We start from the raw sequence: 25,282 nt of genomic DNA on the forward strand, positions 1-25,282 counted from the left end.
TTTGAGAGTACATATATATGTGTAATATCAGGATACAGCGTCATCTTTATAGAATGACTATTTGACAAAGAGGCAATTTCATATCTATATTTTAAAAGCAGAAAAAGAGATCTTCATTAGTTTTGTTACAAGTCTAACGAGCTTAATTAGAAGCATTGTAAATATTTGAAATGCATAGCCGTGTACATCTTCCTGTTGTTTTATGGTGATCAAATGATATTTTCTTTTTGTTGGCTTAAAGTCTCCTGCATTAAACAGAACATATATATTATTGTTTATTGACATAAATGCATTCTATCAATTGTTTTATGCTTATTGTTTCCATTCTCTAATTTCTTTATTTGATCTCCAACTTCATTCTGACTCAGTGTTGGATTTTGGGTAAAAAACATTTAAAAATGCTTAAGTCTCATTTTCCAAAGTGATTTAGGCCCTTAGGAGCCTAAGTTTCATTAAAAGTCAATGGGGGATTTAGGATCCTAAGTCAGTTAGGCACTTTTGAAAATTGTACCTTTAATGTCATTCTGATCTGGTCACTCTCTTCATGTTGACTTTACCAGACACTACTTATTTCTCAATCCTCAAAAGCAAAGAGGGTGGGGAGATGGAAGCCTTCCACAAGTCCCCTATTATGGGGGGAGGAGCCAGTGAATGTACAGCCAGGGGAGCCATCTTCAATGCCTACCTCCCTAAAAGAGCCTTATGTCACCGGAGGCATGTCAGGCACAGGGAGGGGTGAGCAGAGAGAGTGGCTGAGTGCATAGTATTGTCTCCAGCTGGCAGACAGTCCATCGGGAAAGCTTGCCAGCTGGCACAAGTTAAAGTAGTCTGTGCCAGGACTGTGAGTGGTGCGGAGACTCAAGGAGCTGGAACCCGTCTCTGAATTTCCTCTTTTTCTCACCACCACCACTTGCACTCCTTCAGCATTACTCACTCTCCTCCTCCACCCCTTCTGTCACACACTTCTTTCATGATAACCAATTTGTTACTTTCTCTCTGTTCTCTGTTGCTCACAGTCCTCTGCTTCCCTCCCTGTTTTTGTGATGCCATGTCCTCTATTTTGAACTCCGCCCTTCCCAGTATCCCTGACTCCTTCACTCCTTACACTCACTGTGCTATCTACCCCTATTGTTTTGGGGCCTTAATTCTTAGTTATGTGAGCAGTCCTTCTACAAGTGAGCAGTCACACTGACTTTAATGGGACAGTTGGCATGTTTAAGGGCTACTCACATGATGTTGTGTATTTTGTGTCCTGCCTAACTTGCCATTGCTTGTATTCTGTGTCCTAGCTAGCTGGTTGCTGTAGCAACAGAGTTAGAATATTATGGGATAGCTCATCCAGTTTTGGATGGTTTTAGTTGTAGTTCAATAAACCCTGTCTATGTGTTTACATCTCTCTGTGTTCCTGTGCTGATTTCTATCTGAATGCAAGTAACTTCCAAGGATCCAAACATAACAAAAGTCTGTTCTAGCTCAAAACTATGCTTCTCGAGCTAAATGGGTCCCCGCTACAGTCATTGCCCTGACAGGACCTGATTCCTACACTGTCCAGACTGCAAATGATCTCACCTGGCGGTGGAATGTAGATAAGTTGCCAAGTCATACAAATCCCAAGAACACATCTCCAGTTGAACTGTCCGACCTCACCATTGCAGGTGAGATATCCTCATCTCAACAGTCACCTGTTCCTGACTCCCACCCTCCATCCACCGCTGCAGTAGATACAGCACGTGTTCAAGCTACGAGTCCTGAGCCCATTGTTAGACCCACACCAATAACACTTTCTGGTGCCAGAACACCAGAAGTCCGCCATAAACCACCTAGAGAGAGAACATCTCCTCAACGGCTGAATCTTTAGCTAGGGCAAACCCAATTTACGGGGCAGAATAATCCCTGGGGTTTAGTTAGGAATGAGAAAGTCTTCCCTCATTCCCTAGTTTAGTGATTGTTCTGCTAAATGGGCGTTTTCATTAAGGAGGGGAGGAATATGTTGTGTATTTTGTGTCCTGCCTAGCTTGCCATAGCTTGTATTCTGTGTCCTGCCCAGCTGTTTGCCGTAGCAACAGAGTTAGAATATTATGGGATAGCTCAGCCAATTCTGGATGGTTTTAATTGTAGTTCTATAAACCCTGTCTGTGTGTTTACATCTCTGTGTTCCTGCACTGATTTCTCTCTGAGTGCTAGTAATTTCCAAGGATCCAAACACATGACTAGAGATTTTCATGTTTGGGCCCCATTTTTTGTAAGTGCTGTGTAAATTTACAGTACTATGTAAATGTAGTAAAGTAATAATGATGATAAAGATGATGATGATAAAAATGAATAAAATATAGCACTGAAAACAGCACTGAACTTGATTTCTGAGTTAAATGCTAAGGGACCTTCGGACATGAATGAGTTGTACATATTATTTGCTCCAATTCTGTGCCACTCCCACATAATGTATATTGAAAATGTACTACATAAGGACAGTCAAAAGATTTTTTTTTTTGTCATTTGAAATCTTATGCTTCATAAAGAGCCCAGTAAATCTCTAATGCTTCTTTTCTTTTACTTACCTTCTTTTAGGCACTGACTTAAACTTTTCTCTGCCTGGTGGTGCTATTTTCTACACCATTGTTATCTTCTGATTTACTGAAGAAAGAAACAAGTTTAAATCCAAAACTCGGAATAAGCTTTTAATATGCATAAACTGTACAATAAAAATCAGAGTGTTCACCCCAATCCAATGATCTGATTATCTAGCATGCACTAAAAAGCATTTTAAATGTGTCCACTGTGATGTTACTTGAAGACATGAGAAAAAGAGCAAATATGTATTTTTCATTACAATATTATTATAGTAAAATAACCTATTCAAAGTATTTTGCCAAACAGCTAGTGACTAGCCTAACCATCCAGTACTTTCTGCATTCAACTCATTCATTTTCTGACCCACAAAAATCTTGGAAAGAATTATTACAGTGGAAAGTTGACATTGCTGTTTTTATAATAGATTGTGTCAATGTTCCCATTATAATAACGAAGTCATATAAATTCATTATGTGCTGAAAATCAGGACATAAAGTGTTGTTCTCAAGTGGAGGTAGAATAAAAACATTTAACATTATCCTACTCTAAACAAAACATAAGAAATATACTGATTTTATTATTAATAAATTATTTTCCAAGTGTTCAGTATGGTTCATCAGTTTTTGGTATTTTAGGTTAAAATGGTCAAAATATTAAACTTTTAAAAATTAATAACATAGGGCCCAATGATTCAGTTGTTACTCTAGATAATCAAGAGGGCTTTAGTTTAACTACACTACTGAATCCATTCAGTAGCTATTTTTCTAAAGGGTTTTTAAAATCCATGTTCTTTTTAAGGTTGGGAGTGAAATCTGTTCTTACGAAGAATGTCAAAGAGACAGTCCTGGAATCCAGACCTATCTGTTAAATAGGTAATTATACTACAGGCAGTGAAAATATATGATTTCCAATGTGCCCAACCCATTCTGGGGGGACCATCTAGGGGAGAGAGAGTAGTTTAGTCTTTATAGCATTTAATCCTTAGCCTCTCTCCGATGACTGTTAAAAAGAGGCCCATTAGCACCAATTGTTACTGTGGTTTGTGTGATGGACACTCATCCAGTAGAAAAAGGACTGAAACTATCATTTCATTTCACACAGTCTACTCCTTAAAGCCCCTACAGTATTAGATAGTAAATGCTGTTGGTCACCACAGACCTAGACTAGATCTGAACTAGTGTAGACATGAAAAATTATGCGGCTCCCATGACTTACTCCAGAATCATCCAGTCCCCCTTGCAATACACTTTTTTGATGAGACTACTAATTATCTATGTCACCAATCACAAGGATTCAGGACAGCCACACACATCACAAAAAGTTAGAATCTGATGGAATGGTTCCAAATGGTTTAAACAGCTCCTAATATATGTTTTTAACAGCCGAGAGATTTAGCAATCAGTACTCTCTTTATTAAAATTCCCTAACTGTGTATTTATCCAGGATAGAACTCCAACCTCCTAGGTAAATAACGTATTAAATAAAGATCAAATGGCTTCAAAGGCGCTATTGCAGGCTTTCCAGTGAAAATAATGTGTATTTTATATTCCATGAGTAAGAATTGATTTTGTTCTTTTTTAAAAACAATAAACTCTGGTTTCAATAAGGTTGTTTGTGATGAGAGCATGGCAATGTGAAGCTAAGACAGCTACTCAGTCCTCAACATAAGAAATGCCCGTTGTATCCCAAAACACTTTCCAGCATAATGAACATAATTACAGAGTTAAATAAATAACAGCAGAGCTAAAGAGCAAATAAGAGATATAGTCAAGGGACAAAATACATATTTTTAGCTGGCTTTGGAAGTGAGTGGGAGGGGGTGAAAGGGAGGCTGCTCCAGATGGTAGGAGCAGTAGAAGAAAACAAGCTTGCATCAGCAGCGCTGACATCACACAGAGACAAAGAGGAGACCGAGCGCTTGATGAATGGAAGGAGCGAGGAGGAGAGGAGAGAAAAACAAAGTTCATGACAACTTAGAGCAACTCCATGGAAGGAAGGGTACTTTTCAATAGGATCTTCAAATGAATGGGAAGTATGGGGGAAAGTGATTGTGCTTTTTAAGGTAATTATAGTTTATTTCAATAAACTATGACATTAGTTGTGGTAGAAGCATGGGTATCAAAGAAGGCTAAACCTTGTCTTTACTGTGCACCTGGAGTTCTGTAAGGCCCCGGAGGGGAGGGGGGGGGGGGGGGGGGGGGAGGGGGGAAGTGGGGGGAAGGAGGGGGAAAGTGCAGCGGCAGAACTGCTTCCCACCTGCTTCTTCAGCCCCCGTGTTACAGTAGTACTTGTTGTTGGTGTACTCTGTTGCACACATGGAGGGAAAATGGCTAGTGCATCCAACTAACCTCATATCTATAGGTCTTGCCCATAACCTTTCCCAAAACACTGCTATCATGGTGGCATGGTGCTCCTAACTGCCAATAAAAGCTCTCCAAATCATCAACACCACCCCCACTACATAACCTACCCACACTAGTTCTACTGTATAAAGGGTCTTCCATGTACTATATATGGAATAGGGAGGCCAGTGTGCCCCATCATGCAGACTAAACTACAAACATAACATAAGTGAATGGCTGGAAAGATTTTGAATGAGTTTCTATATGAGAACTCCCTGCTCTTGAATAAGTTATATATTGTGATGGGAACAGTATCAGGCCATTCTACCAGGTCGATATTGTGATAAACAATAAATTAAAACAACCCCTACCACCAAAAAAAAAAAAAACCAACCCAAAATAAAGAAGAGAGCAAACATCAGCATTTTACACATGCTGCACTTATGGAGCATTGGGAAACAGGAACATGTTAGGGAAAGGAATTAAAACAATACTTTGGCATTCTACTGAGATACCTTACAATGACATATGTTAAGTGCAGTGTATTGTTCTTGACTCTGAGTTACCTAATGTCAAAGTTGTTTAAGATTCCATTAAATGTTAGTACATTCTAAGTATATATTGTAAAAATAATTGTCACTACTTACAGTTGCTCAATTTGTTCAAAGTCTTTTTCATCTTCTGTGGGACAAAGAAAACATTATGGTTATTATATTAGTTTGCATTGTAATGTATGTGTTTACTGTTAAGAAGTTATTTTAAACTGAAAACCATTTCATTTCATTTTTATAACTTATTTTATATTTTATGAGTGTATTTTATAATAAATTAATTGTCTAGCATATAAAAGAATCAACAAAACAATCAACAAGGAAATTCTCTATTAATTAGCATGCAAGATACACAGGAAACATTCCAAGCAGGATACACAGCTAAAGTACAAGTTTACTATACTCTCTTTTATTCAAAATGCCCTTCTGTATCCTGCCTAAGATTAAGCTGTTTGTATTTCCCACAAACTCCTCATTTTATGAAAGTCTGTGGTATCTCCAACAGTTTATAAAACTGAGCTTTCAGCTGTTTCTCTAAGCTGAAATGGCATTTATGTTCCATCCCATCACTTGTCCTGAACACATAGCAGTTTGACTCATATATGTGCTTTTGACGTTTCAGATGCTTGGGATAAATTCACGCCTCAGTTTGTGCACTGGCAAATGCTTGAAAAGCCACCACTAAACTATGGAATGTAACTTCAGCATCCTCTTCCAAAATCCATTGAGATCACACTCTGCAGGTCTGTCCCAGCTCGAATCACAGAATGGATATTTGAAAGGGATATTTGGGTTCAGGGGCCATGGTCAATGCATTTTATTTTAATACATTGCTACCTTCCCCCTCTCCACTATGATACTCTTGCACCCACTCCTCTGGGAGCATTTAAGATCAATCTCTTAAGTCCTTATCTGCTAATTTTACTTATGTGAGTGAGGTTGCATTAGACGCTAAATAGGCACCTGTGTCCATACTGAAAGCATCTAGGACATGAATTTGACCATTGAATTTGACCTTACATATCAGGAAATTAAAACTGAAATAATTATTAATACTCAAGAGAAGATATTTTATTTTAGAGAAAAATATATAGACAACTATCGTACAGAATTAGGATCCACATTTTGCCCTTGGCTATAATTTAAATTGAAATGGTATGTAGCCCATGCCTCTGTACCTAACAGATTATAGTATTAAAAAGTGTAATTAGTGTTATAAAAAAAAGCCAACGAAATCCTACCTGCATGCATCTGTTTCTTTTTGGAGTACATCTCATACAGGAAAACAATAGTTACTACAATAATAACTTCAGCAGCTATTGCAAGAAATGGTTTGAGTGGTACCATATAGGTGAGAACTTTAAGGTACACTTTTCCTTTGCTCTCTCCTAGTTTAAATACAGCTTGGCACCAGTATGATCTATCATCTTCCTCTGAGAGCTTCAGAATCTTGAGTTTTGTTGTGTTGCCATATTTTTTGTCAACTATATACTTATCTGGCATCAAAGAATCGTTAATAGCAACCTAATATAAAAAGACATTTAAAATTATATGATTGCAATGTCAAAATCATTTATACTTTGAAACTTGAAAATTCCTGTATTTATAAAAGGTTAAATTAGTTGCATATGTAGCACATTTTACTGAAATGTATCCATTCCAAATGTTTTATCCAAATAAATACGCTTTACACAGTAGATGGAATGGGACAGGGGATGGGAGTGAACCCCACTGCACCGGGAACTGGGAAGGAAAAGCAGAGAAAAGAACAGAAGAGACTCACAAAGACAAGGGAGAGAGAAATGGAGAAAGAAGGATAAGGAAGGATGAGAAGCAAAGGGGAAATAACAGTGGTGGGCCACACAGTATGTGATCAATTCAAGATAGGCACTAAATAATAGTAAGTGAACATTTAGTTACTGCATAAAGTCCATCTCCTCCTCTAGATCTCTGTGCAAACCACCATGTGATATCAGTGGGCATTTCACTTGGCACTGTGAGGAGGATATAGGTTTGAATTTATATCCCGGTTCACAGACCATAATTAAACATAGAATTCTTCCTTTTCTTCCAGATAAGTTTGACATCCCTACTTAACAGACTAATTACAAGCTTGCACACACATGCGCATAATTACTTTACTCACATGAGTGACCCCATTGTGCTGAGAATATTCATGTGTGAAACATTATTCACAACGATAAATCTTGCTAGGTTTGGGATCTAGGTATACTTTAGGAGGTATACTTTAGTCTTCACCAGCAGTTCTCACCTGCCACTGCAGAGAGGCAGTGTTTCAAGCAGCACACAGCCTGTGCACAACTATTCAGATCAATATATAACAGCACAAGGTGAAGAAAGAATACCTTATTTAGTTCAAATAAAAGAAGAATTTTAGCTAGGCAACTCCAAGGAAAACAATTCTTCTGTCAGCCTAGCACTGTCTTCACTGAGGGTTAGATCGGTACTTTTCACACCACTGAGAGATGTAAGCTATACCGATGTAAATTCCTCATGTAGATCAGGCCTCAGTGTTGGTAATTCATTAGGCCGAATATACCTTCAGAGTCATCAGTCAACTAATTGCAATGTGCTGCTAGAGGTGCCCGCTTCTGGATGAGATGCAACACCTAGTTCTTGATCACTTAAAAATCCCATGGCACTTTTTGCAGACCCTCTGCTCATTCCTGACTAAATTCATATTGAGTCATCACAATTTGCCTGGCTAAAATGCCTCTTTTGTGCACCCCCACAACACTCACTGAGCAGTTAGTTCTCTGATGACTCTGAAGGCAGAATTCAGCCTAATGAATTACCAACACTGATTCTTGCAGCATTTTTGTTTTCCCTGGAGATTATTAACCTGCCCTAACCCTGCTTGGTTTATGTGATCTGACAATAACATTGTCTGAGGTGGTACTGAGGCAATAAACTATATATATTCAGGGACAAAACCTGGGTGGTGTTGAGCGCTTGTCGCATCCCTTGAGCTTGATCTGGTACTCGCTGGACTCAATGGGAGTTTTGCTATTGACTTCCCTGGTGTGAGATCAGGTCCACTGACTGAAATAGGAGTTTTAAGTGCTCAGCACCTCCAGGATTTGGTCTCAAAACATAGATTATTTTCCAAATGTGACCAATATTTTTGTTCTGTTGCAATTACTTCAGCTTCATTTGTTGCTGTCCTTTGCATTTTCCCACTTACTGGCACAGTTTCTTTGATGCTGAAACTTTGGGCCAGATCTTCAGCTGATGTAAATAGGCTTATCTTCATTGAAGTCAATGGAGCCACACTAGTGTAAACATGAGAATTCAAGTATTTATAAATAATGGAAATACGGAGCGTGTGATAGCCACTTAAATAACATCTGTAGGTTAAAAACTGATCATTCATCAAAAGAAAAAGTTGGAAAAGGAAATATGGAAAAATATAACCAGTCCCAGTTATTGCTCGAGGGTAAGGCTCAGTATAAAATGACTAAGGAAAATGATGGCTATAAGGGTTAATGTGGCTGTGTTGGTCTAGAAAGAGTAAGGAGTCAAATGGATTTAGGTTCAAATCAAGGCTGTACTCATAACATATAAAATTTGGCAGACCACTTACCTTCTTTTGTCTTAGTCATCCCAAATGGATAAAAATTAAGATAACCTGGTATTGCATTTTAGTTTAGCTTGCTTAGGCAAACAAAGTCTCCTGTCTATCCTATAAAGAGTTTTCCAAGTATGGAACTGTTCTCAGTTGAAAACTTAAATATCTGCCCTAAATTTACATATTAGTCCTTATTCGGGATCCCAGTAGAGAAATGCTGCAGAAGAAGGATGAATGCTGTGGATATGTGGAAGCAGTGATATTCCCATAGGGCTTGGGCTTCACAGTTGTGAATAGCTCAGGCAGACAGGCTGGAACTGGAGCTGGGGCACAGATGTCTTCCAGGACATCATTCTTCACACCAGTGGTGATACAGCAGTATAAGATAATGATTGTGCTCTCAGCATTACCTTGTGCTTCCTTCCCCGCTGTGTTGCAAAACCTACTATCTCAGGCATGGTTTTAGTCAACAACAAGGTGGAAGATCATATCATCATGGGTTCTGAAGAGGAGCCATGTTGCCATGAATAAAAAGGGAACCCAGAGAATATTGTGGAGACACTGGGAATATTGTGAAGGCATTGGACTCCATGCAAAACTCCTGCCCTCCATTGGTATCATGAGTCAGTGACATTCCCTACAAGTCTCAGAACACCTGAGGATTAAGAGAGATGGCTAACTAGGATGATTAGGAGGAAATTGTAAATTGTGTTGTGAGCTAATATATTTTTTCCCTATGGAGGACAGTATGTCCTTCAGTTCTTAATCTGAAAAGTCAACAGAAGTTTTGACTGAATGTGGATAAGGTGAGTACCTCTGGATAGGGCCCCCCATCTGATTTGCTTTATGTCCATTAGACTGTAATCACCATGAGGTAGGATCTCTGTAAAGATATCTATGATGACCAGTACCATTAGATTCTGTAGTTTTATCAAGATAGGATTTGTAAAAGTTACTGTAGGTCCATGAAGCATGAATTAATTATACTCTGCAAAATGATAATGTGTTTGCAATCAGTTGTTTCATTGTTTTGCATGACCAATGAAGGAAAATCTTACCTGGTCACTTCCATTACTCATGTACCAAATCCAGTTGATGGGAATATACTTGACACTTTTACATATCAGGACAACGGAATCTCCTACATAACTGACTACATGATGTTCTTTTCCATCAATTTGAGGTACTAAGAATAAACAGAGAAAATTGACTAAGTAAACTCTAAGCGTTTTAACTGAAATATATATCACATCAGAGCTTTTTATTTTTAAGAATGTATTAGTAGCAATTCCATTCTCTTTTCATTTCCCCAATTAACTTGCAAACTATTGTATAGCAAATGACTTCTAATGCTTGATCTATGCAAAGTGACGTCTGGCTGGTGCTCCACATACAGAATTTCTATTGACAGATTTTTAAGAGCAGGTTAGACAAACACCTGCCAGGGATGGTCTAGATATTACTTAGTCCTGCCATGAGTGCAAGGGACTGGACTAGATGACTTCTCGAGGTCCCTTCCAGCCCTATGATTCTATGATTCTATCTATGGGAAATCCACCTGCAGAGCAGTTGCAGGATTTGGCATCAATGCAGTAGCTATCAAAATAAATACTTTAAAAGCTAAAGTATTAACTGACTTGTGGTATCTGCCCCCCCATCCCATACCCAGCTGTGAGCAATCCATGCTTCAGATTCTGTTACAATCTATATGAATATATAAGATAAGCATAAAAATTCACACAATTTCCAAAACTGCAAGACTTCTTTTCAGACTCTAATAACATAAAATAATAGTATTTGGTCAGTTTTGTGTGCTGAGAAGTATTTCTGCAGAACATTTTTGTTTGTCTTGACTGAAAAAAATCAAGGGGTGATGGAAATGTTTCAAGCACTGAATACTAGGTTTATATGCCAAGTGAAATACCGGCCGAATCCTGCAAGGCACAGTGTTGGAGCACAAGAAACAATACATAAGATATTAATTTTGAATTACTTGTGCTGTAATTTTATCATCACTATAGATGACCTAAAGCCTTCCCAGTGCAAAAGCCCATATAACTGCATATAACATATTGCTGCACCTCACTGTTATGATTAGAGCTGAGCAAATAAACCATGACAGATAATTTATCTGATGAATGTCACATCTTTATTTTTGTTCATGGAAAGTCTACTAGCATATCATGATTTTCTAAAAATTTGAAATTTAATTTCTTACATTTCACTGGCTCTGTCGTGCTATTTGGAATATGAGATGAGATGTTCAGTGATCCTTTGTCATTACACAAGACATAGCAGGCCAGATTCATGCCTTCAATGGAGCTATGATAATTTATACCAGCTGAAAATCTGCTGCAAATAATTTTTTTTCTCTTCCTTAGTAGAATGAGTGTCAATTTTATAAGTTTTCTGGTGTGAATTTAAATAAATTTAATATTCACTTTCTGTAAGCATTCAAGCTTTCAATCTTCAAATTCACTTTCCAGGAACATTCATGCTAGTAAAATGTAATTGCTTGCCTACTCAGTGATTACAGAAGTGTGCATGAATGCAGAAAAGTGTGCAAATATAACTGAGGTGAATTCATATAAAATTCAAATGAATATTCATGAATATTTCTAACTACTTGCTCAACTTTAGATGAGTCTTGCTAGTAGAAGCTTAGTTGTCACGCATGTTAGCAATGTAAATCAATCCAGCTGTCATCCCTGTGTACCATCAGTCCATGTTTTACAATGTAATAATTAAACTTATTATATCTTTAAGAAGAGCCTTTAAAGTCAGAGTACCTTTAATCACTAGCCTGTTTCAGTAAAAAGGGACAGCATCAGTAAATACTGTTGCCAATCCTGTGCAATTTGGGGGAAGAAAGCAAAAACACAATAAAAAAAGGTCAGAAAAACAAAGGAACTGGCACAAATAATAAAGAAGGAAAATTTGAGTAAAAAAATCTGAAAACCATTTTATTCTGCCTGAGGATATCTACTGAAGTAAAAAAGATTTTAGCATGCATTGGCAGAATATGGTCTTAGATATTACAGGTACAGCTGCCACTGGCAGTTTAAGTGGCCACCTGACGCATCAGAGAAGCCATGTACATAATTCACAAAAGGGAATATGGTCTTTGCCTGGTCTTCTTGAGGGCCATCCAGAATTAAAGTTCAGGGACATGCAGTGTCTGCTACCAAATTGCTCCACCGTTGCAGCACCTTGGAGGCAGAAAGGGAGATGAGTGGGCAATGACTTTGCCACCCTCTACTTGCACTATGGTTAGAATGTTGCACTGCTTAAAGTCACAGATTGTTCCTTTCCCTGGGTAACTGGGGAGCCATGATATAGCCCTAAATAAGGATGAACAGTTACAACTGAAAAATAAACCTCTCCCTCTAAGGAAGAGCAGGTTTTGAACCCAGGTCTACAAGGAGACCAGCTAACCAGCATCCCCATTTTGCCACCAACAGCAGCTGTAAGCCACCTACTCCCTGTGACCCACAAAGTTCGATCCTACAGGCAATTCTATCTTGCCTGATCTGACTGACAGTGGTCTGAACGATTCCTGATTGGCTCTGTGATCATATATAAGTCCACGGGGGTACCAGGATGTGTTGAAATAATAATGTGGGTTCTGAGCTGGCTGTTGTGACCACCCTGCTGCTGAACGCTGAGTAGTGACCTTGGCTCTGACTCGGATTCTGACACCTGATTGATGCCTGGAACCCCAGTGCAGATCCCAATACCTGGTATTGACTTTTGCCTGATTCCTAAGTCTGCCTCTGACCCTGGGCTTAACTCCTCACTCACACTCTGGCTTGACTCTCAGCTTAATTCTTGACCCCAGTACTGGCTCTGACCCCTAGCTTCCGTTCCTAGATCCCCAGCTCCTGAAACTAGTCCTGCCTACCAAAATCCTGATGCTCCTATATCTTCTTGCTTATTGTACATATTTATGTGATGTGTGAACACCTAATATTAATGAATACACTAACAGCACTTTGTGTGTTAGCTCCTGTGCTCTGTCATCTTTCTGGAAGCTTCTCTTATATTCCTTTTGTTTCTTGTAGGCACCATGGGTGAAATCCTGGCTCCAGTGAAGTCAATGGGAGTTCTGTCACTGACTTCAATGGGACCAAGATTTCAACCCATTTTTTTTCACAGAATTCTAGCATTTAGGCGTTAGGAGTTGTTAGCGCTAAATTCACCCCTCATTTGTAATCGTGGAGTTAATTATAATAGGGATGACTTTAACCCATAATGTTTTGCAATCAGATGTACTATCGTATCAGTCATTGCTTGTGGGTTGGAAATTATTCTCACCACGTTAGCAACTGGAAGATTCAGATCTCACTCTTTCCCCATTTCCTGTACACTGACATCAATCTGATAGTATGTCAAGTCAGCAGCTTTTATGGCATCCAAAGTGGTAGCTTTTGACCATTCTAAAACAATTCTCACATCTCCTGGTGATAAATCAACCAGTCCCCTATTCATTGTGTTTTGACAGAGGTGACTTCCATGATTAACTTTTCTCAGTAGCTATTTTATACTTTCAGATGAATAAGAGTTCCTGTGGTCTATTTAAAATACAGATTAGAAGAGGCATCCAGCTAAATTTTGTTCAGATTCTCATAAGAAAAAAAAATTGCCATTTCTGATGAGGAAAGAATTTGCATAAAATATACTTTTCTTTTTCTCAACACAGAAATAATTGCACTGTCGCAGTTTTGTTCTCTAGTGGTTGGAGGTTTGAAAGCAGATGTCATGCTTCTAGGAAAGATTGTAGCATAAGTGATAAAGCTTTATCTTCTTTCTTTTCAAAGTTATGTGGCTAGGTCCTCAGTTGATGTAAATCAGCATAGCTCCACTGACGTCCATGGAGTTGTGCTGGTTTACATCAGCTGACAATCTGGCCCCACTGAGTGCAAGTTCTGCATAGTTTATAGTATTTTTTTAAAGCATGTATCCAGGCAGAGTTCTACTCAGTACTGTATACTGGCTCCACTGGTTTTCCTAACAAACCAATGAATGCTAAATGCTTGTTTGTTTGTTTGCTTGCTTGCTTGCTTGTTTTGGGTCGGAACAAGGAGGAGGGCATGTTATTGTTCTTCAAGAGCACTTTACATTTCCTTATTTTAGCATTTCATTTCATTTGAATGGCCCCAAAAGTGAGCAAGGGGCAGAATTTCTTTTGGATGCAATGTCACAGCTTTTTACATTCCTTTCATTTTACCTGTTTTTCAATCAACTGAATTTCACCTGCCAGTATTTGAAGTACATCCTAAAATTTCTAACATGTTCTAAAATGCATATTTAATGGACACACTAATATAGTGTGTGTATATATATATATTCTTTCTGAATTCACAAATGCTTATTTGAATCTGAAATTGCCAATATTCATCCAAATCTGAATGTATCCCAAATCTAGCTCAGCTGTATCCCATTAATGATTTTCCTATTAAACTCAATTAAGTTTTGAAGTTTAAATTTTCAAAAATCACTAGTGATTTGGTTGCCTCATTTTTTCAATCTCCAAGATGAGAGGTCTGATTTTTCTAAGAGTAATAAGCCTCTACTCTCTGCAAATCAGACCACTTTAAGGTGCTTCAAGCTGGGCACATTAGAATTTAGGCTTTCAGCCCCTGTTCACCTTTTTCATGTAAAGGAAGGAACTAACATTGTTAAATAAAGGGTTTGGCCATTTCTTAGAAAAGGCTAGTATGGATAATAATTACTCAAAATTCTCACTTAAATGAACATAGTAGCCAAACCACTTAAGCTAAGTGCTGCAGTTCTAAACCATAAGAAAACAGTAATAGCTTTCAGCTTGAATAGCTAATTATTAGTAGTTACAAGCTGTGATTACATGACTTCAGTGGGTTTATACAGGAGGTCAGGGTAGTTAATCACAATGGTCCCTTCTCACTTTATAATCTATGAACATTTATATGATTTTCAAATGAAACAGACAAAGTAAATACAACTTGCCTTGTAAATGAAATGTGGCTCTCACTTCTTTTTCACTTTTAAAAGCACAAGTGTAACTTCCCATTTGGTTTCTATCTCTTATATTCAAGCTAAAATATAAAGCAAAATAATTAATGCCTATCTTTGCTGTCTCACATTTTAGATACCAGATCCTTATAGAAAACAAGAAATCAGAAAAGATTAGTACTGGAACATGAAATAAAAGTTGCTAAAAGTCTGCGGGGTTCAGGTTTCATGCAGTCTGACAGAAAGACAATAAATAAACTCTGAAATATAAAAATTAGAAAATGTATGCATGGGTATATATATATACATACATTATACTCTTTCTGTATTTCACGAATATACACATGCACACATAGTCAAGACTGGATGTCTTTCTAAATGATATGCTCTAGTTCAACCACCAAGTTGTTGGGTTACATGAAAGTTTACTGAATGAAATCTATGGCTTGTGCTATGCAGAAAGCCAGACTAGATGAGTCCCTTCTGGCCTTAAAGTATATGAATTTCTATGAAGACTACAGATCTCGCAGCTATAGATCACCACACTGAATAATTTTTAAAGGGATGTCATCCCATTGTCTGGGAGAAGAGCAAGTGCTAGACTCCCAATTGGTTCTTTCACAGCCAGTATGGAAGTCATGCATGGGGACAGTGCGTATGCATGTGCACTAATGGGAAGCTGTGTAGGTACACAATCTTGATATTCCTTATCCCAAATTCTACCACAACAGAGAACTTGTAGTGTTATGAAAATGGTTGCTCTAGAGCAGTGGTTCTTAACCTTTCCAAACTACTGTACCCCTGAAGCCTGAGTCCCACCCCCACGGGGATGAGGCATGTAACTTAGTTTCATGGCGCCCCTGTGGCTCCAGGCAATTGCCTTTCTTGCCACCCCCAATACCAGCTCTGCACTTGCGACCCCTCTAAAACCCCAGGTTAAGAAGCACTGCTCTAGAGCATTCTTCTCTGGAAAATTTTGAAATACCTGATAAAACTTCCTAATTTTAGAAGATTTAAATACATTTCTATTTTTTCCCAAAAATATATCTACCATGCATTATTTGTCTGTGTTCCCACCCAAAGGAGTTAGGATGGTGGGGGGAGGGCAAAGGGCTCCTCTATCTCTTCCTCCTTGTGGTGGTGAATAGAGGCAGCAGAGGAAGAGACTGGTTTAGAAGAGAGGCTAACAGGTAGCATAGTGGCAGCTACAGTTACTTGAGAGAAGGGAAAACCAGATCCTCCTGCCTAGCCAGACACCATCTCCTCATGTTGCTCCCATTTCAGATTCCACTGCCTAGGGGAGTCCTCAGTTTACCAGCCAGGGAGGGGAGGGGACTGAGTTACCTCAAGCCAGGGAGAGGAGAAAGAACTAATCCTAACCCTTTACGTAATCCTTGTTTTCCATAGGTCATGGGAATAAATTAGCCCTCATTGCGCGTCATTCAACGTAACCTTTTTAATGCCTATACCTTTTGTAACATACCTGTTTTTATAGACATCACACGGAAAACATTTTTCATCAGATATATTACAGTACAGGTAGCCCAAGCTGATAACGGTTACCCAGCAACACATGTATTTGATTTAATTCCCTCAGTTGTGCCAGAAAAATTGCAAAGAGGACTACTTACATATATTGAGTGTTCCAGACATTTTTGGCTTCACTAAAGGTGACATTGCTAACTTTGATTGTTTCATTATCCTTCTCCCATGTCACTTCAATGGTTGCAGAATCAGTGGATGTCCTAGCCAAGCTACAGGACAGTTCAATGTTAACGGGACTGTCTACTATGACCTTTTTTTCCACTGGAGCACTGGAAAACCCTATCAAAGAATAAAACAGGTGAAATTATCTAAAGGAAACATTCTACTTTTTTTTCTGGAGGAGTTAGGATATTTTTCAAGTATTGGGCCAAATTCTGGTTTCATTTCCACTGCTGAAACTACAGAGTAACTGCACTGACAACAGTGGAGTTAATCTGGATTTTACCAGATAATTGTCCCAGTGTGTTCATATATATGTTTTCCAACGTGGACAGAACCAGAGTGTTAAACAACCATGCTTTAAGACATTGTTACTGTCTTAAGAAAAGCCCAAAGAGTGCTCTGCGTAAGCAAGACCATAGAACCAGACCTTTAAATTACAAAAGCAAGCATCACTTTCAAAAGTGCCTAAGTGACTTAGGCACACACATTTCACTGAAAGTCAATCATATATGTGCTCCTAAGACACTTAAGTGCTTTTGAAAATTTCACCCTTTGGTCCTTTTGGGCCTACGGTTTTAGATATTGATTCTGTGTCCATTGAAATCAACAGCAAAACTCCCAAATTCAGTGCTGCTGAATCAGGCCTTTAACATGACTGTTGCTTGAATTGGTTGGGCATTGTTTAAGTTATCTTTAGATCCATCTGCTGCTGCAATTGTTGCTTTCCCAATGGCATATGAATAACAGGTCTTTTGAGCCTGAAAGATATAAAAATAAACCTCTTTGACTTCATATCCCCAAGCCTTATGTTGACATTTCATTCCATCCTTGGATCTTCCTTCTTGGCCTGCTAGCTATGACTGCTGCTGGCCTGGCTGTATGTCCGATGGGGTTCTGCTCCCTGGGAGCATACCCTTCAGCATACCCTGCATATGAATTGCATTGCATTGCATAACTCAACACCCTTCTGAGAAGAACAGTGGTTGAAAGGAAGCAATAAAGCATGTCCCATTAGCTCATCAGAGAAATTGAAATCTAAGAGACAAATAAGATACAATATAGGAAGTGGCAAATAATCATTCCAAGGAACACAAGGCCTCACCATAGAACGCTTTTTCTTTATTTGCTTTTGACATAGGCATTTGAGGCTTATAGACCTGAAAGCTTAAAATTCCCCAGGTGGAATGTTGAGATCCCAGACCAAGGAATGTTAAAATTCAAGTATATATGTGTTTTCTTCTGGAGGAGAGTGGAGCCATAACCACAATCCACTTACTAAAAATAACTATGTATATCTGGTGACATCTCTTGAATGCAAAAATACTATAAGAGCATTAAATCTGCCAGATTTGTGAATCAGTTTATAATCAAGGTGATTTTTCAAATGGATATTTTTTCTTCATAGTGTAAATTTTGCAGTCTGATGACTCATGAAGGCTAAAATAATACAGGTGACATCCAAGATTCATTATTTTTAAAATGCCAGACTCCAGATAAATGGGAAATAATACTTCTCTGGTGTTAGATGTAGGAATTTCTATCGTGTTTGTGACTCTGGGTGGATTGGGGGTGGCCATTTATTATGTTATTTAACATCAATATGTCAAGATCATAATAATTCATATGAGATATGCCATGTCAGGTACTATTAAAAAGGCTATAATATGCTAAGTAAGATGATAATGTTTATGTTCATGTGTTTTCTGTAATGGAAGTTATGGACATGTTTACATCTGTATTTCAACTTGTACTGTTTCTGGCGACACCCCAGACAGGATGGCTGCAGCACTAGCCTGCTTAATGGCCCATTAAGGAAATTCACAGGTACAATGAGCTCAGGGGGAGAAGCCAGGGATGTACCTGATGAGTCACCTGGATTCCATCTTATTCCTGTAAATTTCCACAAGTAGCATGGCAAAGGCCAAAGGACATAAAAGGCAGCTGCACCTCATCCATTTTGTCTTCAGTCGTCAGTCTTCAGCTACCTACCTCTGGATCAACTCATCTACAGCTGAACTGAAGCTGTGAAACAAAGAACTGAGGCCCATCTAGATATTGGATGTTCACCAGAGGGACTATACAAGGCTGCAAACTCCACAGTTCTGTTAGAAACCTGATGTATATGGACTTTCAAATAAATTATATATATCTGATTACTTTAATCATTTAACATTTCTCTTATAGTTTGTTTCTTTCCTTTTATAATAAACCTTTAGTTTTAGTTACTAAAGGAATGGCTGACAGTGTGCTATTTTGGGTAAGATCCAAACTTATATTGATCTGGTACTGTGGCTGACCTTTTGGGGTCAAGAGAAACCTTTTTGGTAAAGAGCATAGTTTTAAATAACTGGTCTCTTTACTGGACCTAGTGGCCGATTGGGAGCCAGAGACAGAAATGCAATAAAGGGGATTGTGTATATTTTTTTATTTTAGCTTCTTGATAACCAGTGTGGGGAATCAGAAGCACTGTTTGTGGCTGGTTGGGAAGTCTGACTTCAGTGTCACCCACCAGTGTCGGGAGAATCTGTTCTCCTTTTGCAGCCTGCCCTGATCATGGCACTTTCAGGTGGCTACCCTAGGCACGGATGGGTCACAGTATTTGTCACCATAGCTTCTGAGTAGCTAGAGAACAATGTACTGAGAGACATACAAAGATAGAGAGAACTGCTAAGGAAATATTAAACTGTAGTGGCTCCACAAAGAGGTCCCACACAAGGGCTATGCATCACCTCTATCCTCTTTCAGGCTACAAAATACCACACTGGTCCTCTGCACAGGCATGAATTTCACCCAATGGAAGTTGAGGGTGCTCATCACCCTCACCCAATAGAATTGGACACTTGGGCCCGGTCTACACTTACCTGGCAATTTGGTGGCAGTCGACGGGAGTTACGTAAGCTACATAGAGTAGCTTGCGTAATTCCCATCAACTGCTGTGCTTCCCTTCTGCGAGGCGTCTTCACTGCACTGCGCTGATGGGAACTGCGTTCCCGTCGACGAAGCACTACGCCACTTGAGGGGGTTGTTTTACTGTGGCAACTTCTGGCGACTTCTGAATCGACTGAGTGGGTCTTCACTGACCACTCAATCGATCCAGATAGGTCGATCTGACAGCAGCGACTTTGCTGCCATTATTTTAAATTGTTCTAATTAGGGATGGCTTAGGTTTTTGTTTCTCCTAGAAATTTGTTATGGCTTCCAGTTGGGTAACTGGAAATTTCTGCCTTACATGATTCATCTGTGGCTTTCTTTCATCCGCCCAGAGTGCCAGCTCCTGTGAGATGCTGAGTGTCTCCCGCAAGTTGCTGACTGTCCTAAACTTGTCTCTAAGTGGATTCGCTAGAACAGTGTATTTCCCACTCCTTGAAGTGATTTATGGTTCACACATTTTGTCATTCCTAGCCAAGAAGACAAAATACTTATTGCTCCAACTTGTGTTGTTAATAAAATGTTGAGTCTGATTTTCTCCAGGATAACAGTTATTAGAATGGAATAACAATGAATAACGGGCCAAGCTTATTCATCTGTGTTCTGCTACAAGGCATTTAGTTTAGGATTTTGCCTATTGCTGTGTTACTCTAAACTGTGGATGAGATCCTTTATTGAGAAATGCCTACCTTAAATACACTAAAAAAACAAATAATTTGTACAATCACAGCCATTTGATGTTACAGAATAAATGGAAAAATAATTCTAACACTAAACATGAAATAAACATATTTACCAGATATGGATATGTTGTACACCTCTGATGTAAGATTAGATATATTCTCTTCAGTTTGCTGATTAAAATCTTGTGTGATGAGATATGGACCTATCAAAAAAGAAAAGTTGAAGTGATAAGTTATCATACAGCTGTAACGATTCAGCAGAGTTTTATTGATATATTGTAACTGGTTATTTTAATAAATGTAATAGAAATGCAGGAACCATGTAGAAAACTAAATTCCATTCAGCTTCTTTGTCATGTACCATGTGTTAATTGTCAGTATGAAATGATGGTGGTCGGAGATCACCATTATTATTATTATGCCATTTAAACATGTTTAATTTCTGGCCACTTGCTCTTGCTACAACACTGTAGCCATGATCATGACAAAATTCCTGGAAAGTGGAATATATGGAATCAGTTAGGCCCTGATTCAGCAATGGACTTAAACACAGGCTTAATTTAAAGTGTGTGAGTTACTACATTCAGTGTATGGGACTACTCAAGTGCTTAAAGTTAGTCATATGCTTAAATACCTTGATGAAATGGATCCTCTACAGATAGCTGGGATTACAGTGAAAATAAGAATCACCACGACTAGAAATACAATCCTGGGGTAAAATCCTGGATCTACTGAAGTCAATGACAAAACTCACATTGACTTCAATGGAGTCAAGATTTCATCCCTGGTCCATAAAAATTCCTCCTATCCTGCAGGGAATCTCTTGCCCCGCATAGTGGAAACACTGCATTCATGTTTAAAAGACACGTCTTTCCTATAGGATAGAAGGAATTTTTAAATGGCAAGGACTGCAGTGGAAACTGGAGGGCAGTGGGATTTCAGACTTTCCAAGAGGAAAAGTTAAAACTCCCGTGCTTTTAGACAGAAGACAATGAGCTGTTCTGAGGCTGCCTTGTCAGAGCTCTAGATCACCTTACTAATGGAGGAAATGAATGGCTGTCATGTAAACACTAACCACCATGAAACACAATTTTATTTCTTTCAATTCAATAGAGCTGTTTGCTCTCATGTGTTGTCTATATTTCAGGAATAAAGCAGGAAAGTAACTAAAACAGCTTTTAACAACAAATATATTTTGCATAACTAAAAACACATTTTCTGTTTAAAAAGATCACAAACTGAAACTGTACAATATTAACAAGACAAACAAGTGTGCACACCGGGTCACTAATAAATAGGAGCCCAATCCTGAGGAGTCAATGACTGTCAACAGAGAAACTGAGATTGGGTGAATGGTCAGCGTGAAACCTGTGGAAAATCGTAGCAATTCAGAAAAAAACTGGTTTGAAATGAATGAGGTTTGCAAAAGTTTGACCATGAGGATTAGTGCTTTTTTTTTTAAGGAAGAGTGATGAGGGAAATAAAGATTAGGGAATTAAAACAGAGGTTAATCAATTTGCCTCTGAGGCACCAGGGTGTAGCTGATTAGGCTGGAGTCAAGAAGTCAAAGATATGGAAAAATCCTAAATCCACTGAAGCCAAGGCAAAACTCCCACTGACTTCAGCATTTCACCCATGAGTTCAAATTCTGATTCTCTCAATGACTTGCTGTATGACCTCGGACAAGCCACTTAAACATTCTGGCCCTCAGTTTACCCTTCTGAAAAATGGAATTCATAAAAGATACCTACATCATAAGATTTAGTTGACATCATACTGTCTCAGCTATTTGAGAAAGGGGAGAACTGGGGAAAAGAATTATAATCTTAAATATATTGAAGTATAACAATTAAGATTTGTGTTTTACCAGGTGTAGATAAGTCACGTCCCTTTATTGTATAATCTGAAATTCGAGTTTGCTCATTGATACCTCGTGTTGTCATAGCTGTACCTATAGGGAAGAAAAAAGGGTTTAAACTATTTTATTCCTGTTCAGTTGAAATGATGGGACAGATATAGCTGAATTATAGATTGGTTCTTTTCATGAACTTAATAAAAATATGGGCTGAATTTCTTTCAAATAGCTGTATGGCTCAGCATGCACAACTAGAGTTCCCTTGCAGAAGAATTCCATTCAGTCAGTTTCCTTTATTACATACATGTCAATTGTCAGGGTGTGATCTTAGTGGTAAAGCAGTAGTGTGAGGTCTTCATTAAAATTGCTATGGGCCAGGTTCTGACTAACCCACATTGTTACACAGTAGGCACAGAAACCACAAAGATCCTCCCTCCCACTAATGGTAATTGACACCAGGTACGTAATTATATCTTACAGTTAATCACTGCATTTGTGCCACAGCCAAACAACTTTTTCCAACGAGGCATCAGACTGTGGGTTTGGTTTTGTTTTTCCTATTTGCTATATCCCTAGAGTTTAGGGATCCCAAACGCTTCAACCCTCTTTACTGGTGTGTCAGGACAGTGCTTGAGGAAGGTGGCTGAGTTTTGCAGTGAGCACAGCTTGGGATTTGGCCTGTTTTTTTTTTTTTTTTTACAACACAGGGTGAATTGGGTCTACCTGCCTCTATCAAAGACTTTGGCAGTACACGGTGGAAGCTAGTAGGGATAACAACATGAGGGCATCACTGCACTTTGCAGGAAGTAATAAAGGAGGCATGGAAAAAACCTCATTTACCTGATGTATTAAGATAAGTGTTGTTATGGTGCTTTGAAACCCAGAACTGCTGCAGGTGATTCCTCTGATTATCACAACGATTGCCTAGAATTGTGTCTGGCAACAGTGACCTTCTAATCCCCATGGAAGGACAGCATGTACATGCTGCTGTATAGACATCAATGCACTTAAAAACGCAGTAGGTTTTGAAAGCTTACAGAAGACCTAGTAGAAAAGGACTCCTTCTGGACTGACTTTTTATCTTCCCACTTGTGCATAATAAAATTATCACCAGGCCATGCCATATCATCCTGCAGACGAATATGTGATGGCGGGGACAGAAGAACTTATTCAAATAGTCCCATCATAACGGAGAGGTTTCTGAAGACAGTTCCCATTTTACATGCCTCTGCTCAGTTTTCATCAGTTTTCCCCTATGTATATGCATTAGCAGAGGGAACTATATCATATTTTAAATTAATATACCATGAATAGCAGCAATAATACATTCATTTATATAGGCCGTGTCTTTTTGGCTGGCACTCCAAAATAAGTGCCTTGTGTGGGAGAAGTCACTGACACCAGCTTTCCTGCCATTACTGATCTAGCCAGCCCTGAGACAATTCAAGAGAGACCTTTGTGAACAAGCTACTGATCTTTCCTTGGAATAGATTGGCAGACCCTGAAGTTGCTGAGAACCATGTTAATTATAGGCAGGGTACAGACCATAGCCTCTGGGTCCTATTTCATGCCTCATTGTTTGAGTGCTGACTTTAAAAATATCATGATCTCCACACAAAGGGAAGAAAGAATTCATCAGCAGCTACCAGAAGTAGCCTGTCATTGATATTCTCATGGTTCACTTACATGGAGTTTTTCCATCAACGGCTTTCAGAAACTGCCTCTTTCAAGACTTAAATGAAAGTGTTGACATCAAACTACTGATTCTTAGACCTTCTGCAGTACTTCTCCTTTTCAAAGTATTGTACCCCATTAATTCATGAATCCTCCCAATACATCTGTGAGACAAGTCATTTACACTCTTGAGATTAGCCCCTGGATTTTAGTACCGGATATACCTATGTGTAACCCCACACCCTAGAAAAAGACTCGGCGATTGGCTACTGAACAGACTGTGACATGGAAGATGCGCTAAACTGGCAGTCAAATAATGCCTGCTGAAAGATCGCCGTGCAAGAAGTACTTTGCACTTTCTATGAGGACACACTGCACCCCCTTTCTTAAAGATTAAGAAGGAGCAAGGTAAATCTCCAGTCGCTGCACAAGCACGGACGGCGGGGGAGGTGCGAGGGGCGATGTGTGATCAAATGTCTAGTGCAGAGCGGCAGGAAATGTCGGTCAAGTCTTGCCATTGATGCTCCAATTTCTTCTGAAGAAGGGCCCCGGGCCCCCTGCGTCAAACATCTCTGACGTGCCCGGTAAAGTGATCATTTTCTCTCGGGGCGCGCGTGTCGGAGAATTTCACTTTCTAAACCGTCCGGAGCCTTAGAGATGCTTCCGGGCAAGAGGATCTTTGCAGAGCTGCAGTTAACAGAGACAACAGAGCACGTGCCCCGTCCCCCCTCCCAGCTGAACCAAGACCCACTTCGTACTGAAGTCAAGGCTGGCTGGCTAAGCCACTTGCAGGAGGAGCCCCCTCCCCACCCTCGCTGGAGCCGCCCTCCGGCCCCTGCTGAAGGACGCAGCGGCCGGAGCCGGTGGGGGAGGGAGAACAATGAGGCGGAGGGTCGTATTTACCTGGTGCGTTAGCATCCGCCAGCCACAGAGCAGCCAGAGAGAGCAGCAGCGGCAGCCGCCCGGAGCCGGCGAGGCGCATGGTGCGGGCGGAGCAGCTGCAAGGCAGCACCACTGCAGGGAGAGCGGTTCTTTGCCCGGCCGCGCCGCGCCGCGCCGCAGTCACGCTGCAGCGGCGCCTCCCGCCAGCAAGCCCGACTGACTCTACCTTGCGCTCCTGGTTGGTGCTCAGCGCGCGCGAGGGGGGCCAGGGGCAGGCTCAGTGACGACAGAAGAAGCCGCTGGCCCGCGGCTGCCCTGCCCTCCCCTGCCGCCAGCCTCTCCTTGAGCAAAACGGCACGAAGACAAGGGGCGGGGGGATGGGGAGGGAGAGCAGATGGAGAACAACGGCGGGAAGGGGTTTGTGTTCCTCCTGGGACGAGGCAGCTCCCTAGGAGGCAGGGAGCTGGTGTGAAAGGCACAGGCTAGCTCCAGCCTGCTGGATCCTCCCA

At 39.8% G+C, this 25,282-nt stretch overlaps 1 protein-coding gene across 1 annotated transcript; it reads right to left on the reverse strand.

The window, feature by feature from the left end:
- Window positions 1-24,969, reverse strand: EMB (embigin). The gene is made up of 10 exons (XM_067545676.1): window positions 24,795-24,969; window positions 22,230-22,313; window positions 20,476-20,565; window positions 16,676-16,868; window positions 15,039-15,127; window positions 10,112-10,239; window positions 6,706-6,988; window positions 5,561-5,594; window positions 2,559-2,634; window positions 1-245 (listed from the first exon to the last, which is right to left on the reverse strand). Exons 1-9 carry the CDS (start codon window positions 24,871-24,873, stop codon window positions 2,577-2,579), a joined length of 1,038 nt encoding a protein of 345 aa, XP_067401777.1. The 5' UTR covers window positions 24,874-24,969; the 3' UTR covers window positions 1-245; window positions 2,559-2,576.
- Between the last annotated feature and the right edge of the window lie 313 nt (window positions 24,970-25,282).

The sequence above is a fragment of the Emydura macquarii genome, unplaced genomic scaffold, assembly GCF_026122565.2.
Source record: "Emydura macquarii macquarii isolate MOO-44397 ecotype Brisbane River unplaced genomic scaffold, CSIRO-AGI_Emac_v2 contig_1045, whole genome shotgun sequence".
In the NCBI taxonomy this organism is placed as follows: domain Eukaryota; kingdom Metazoa; phylum Chordata; order Testudines; family Chelidae; genus Emydura; species Emydura macquarii.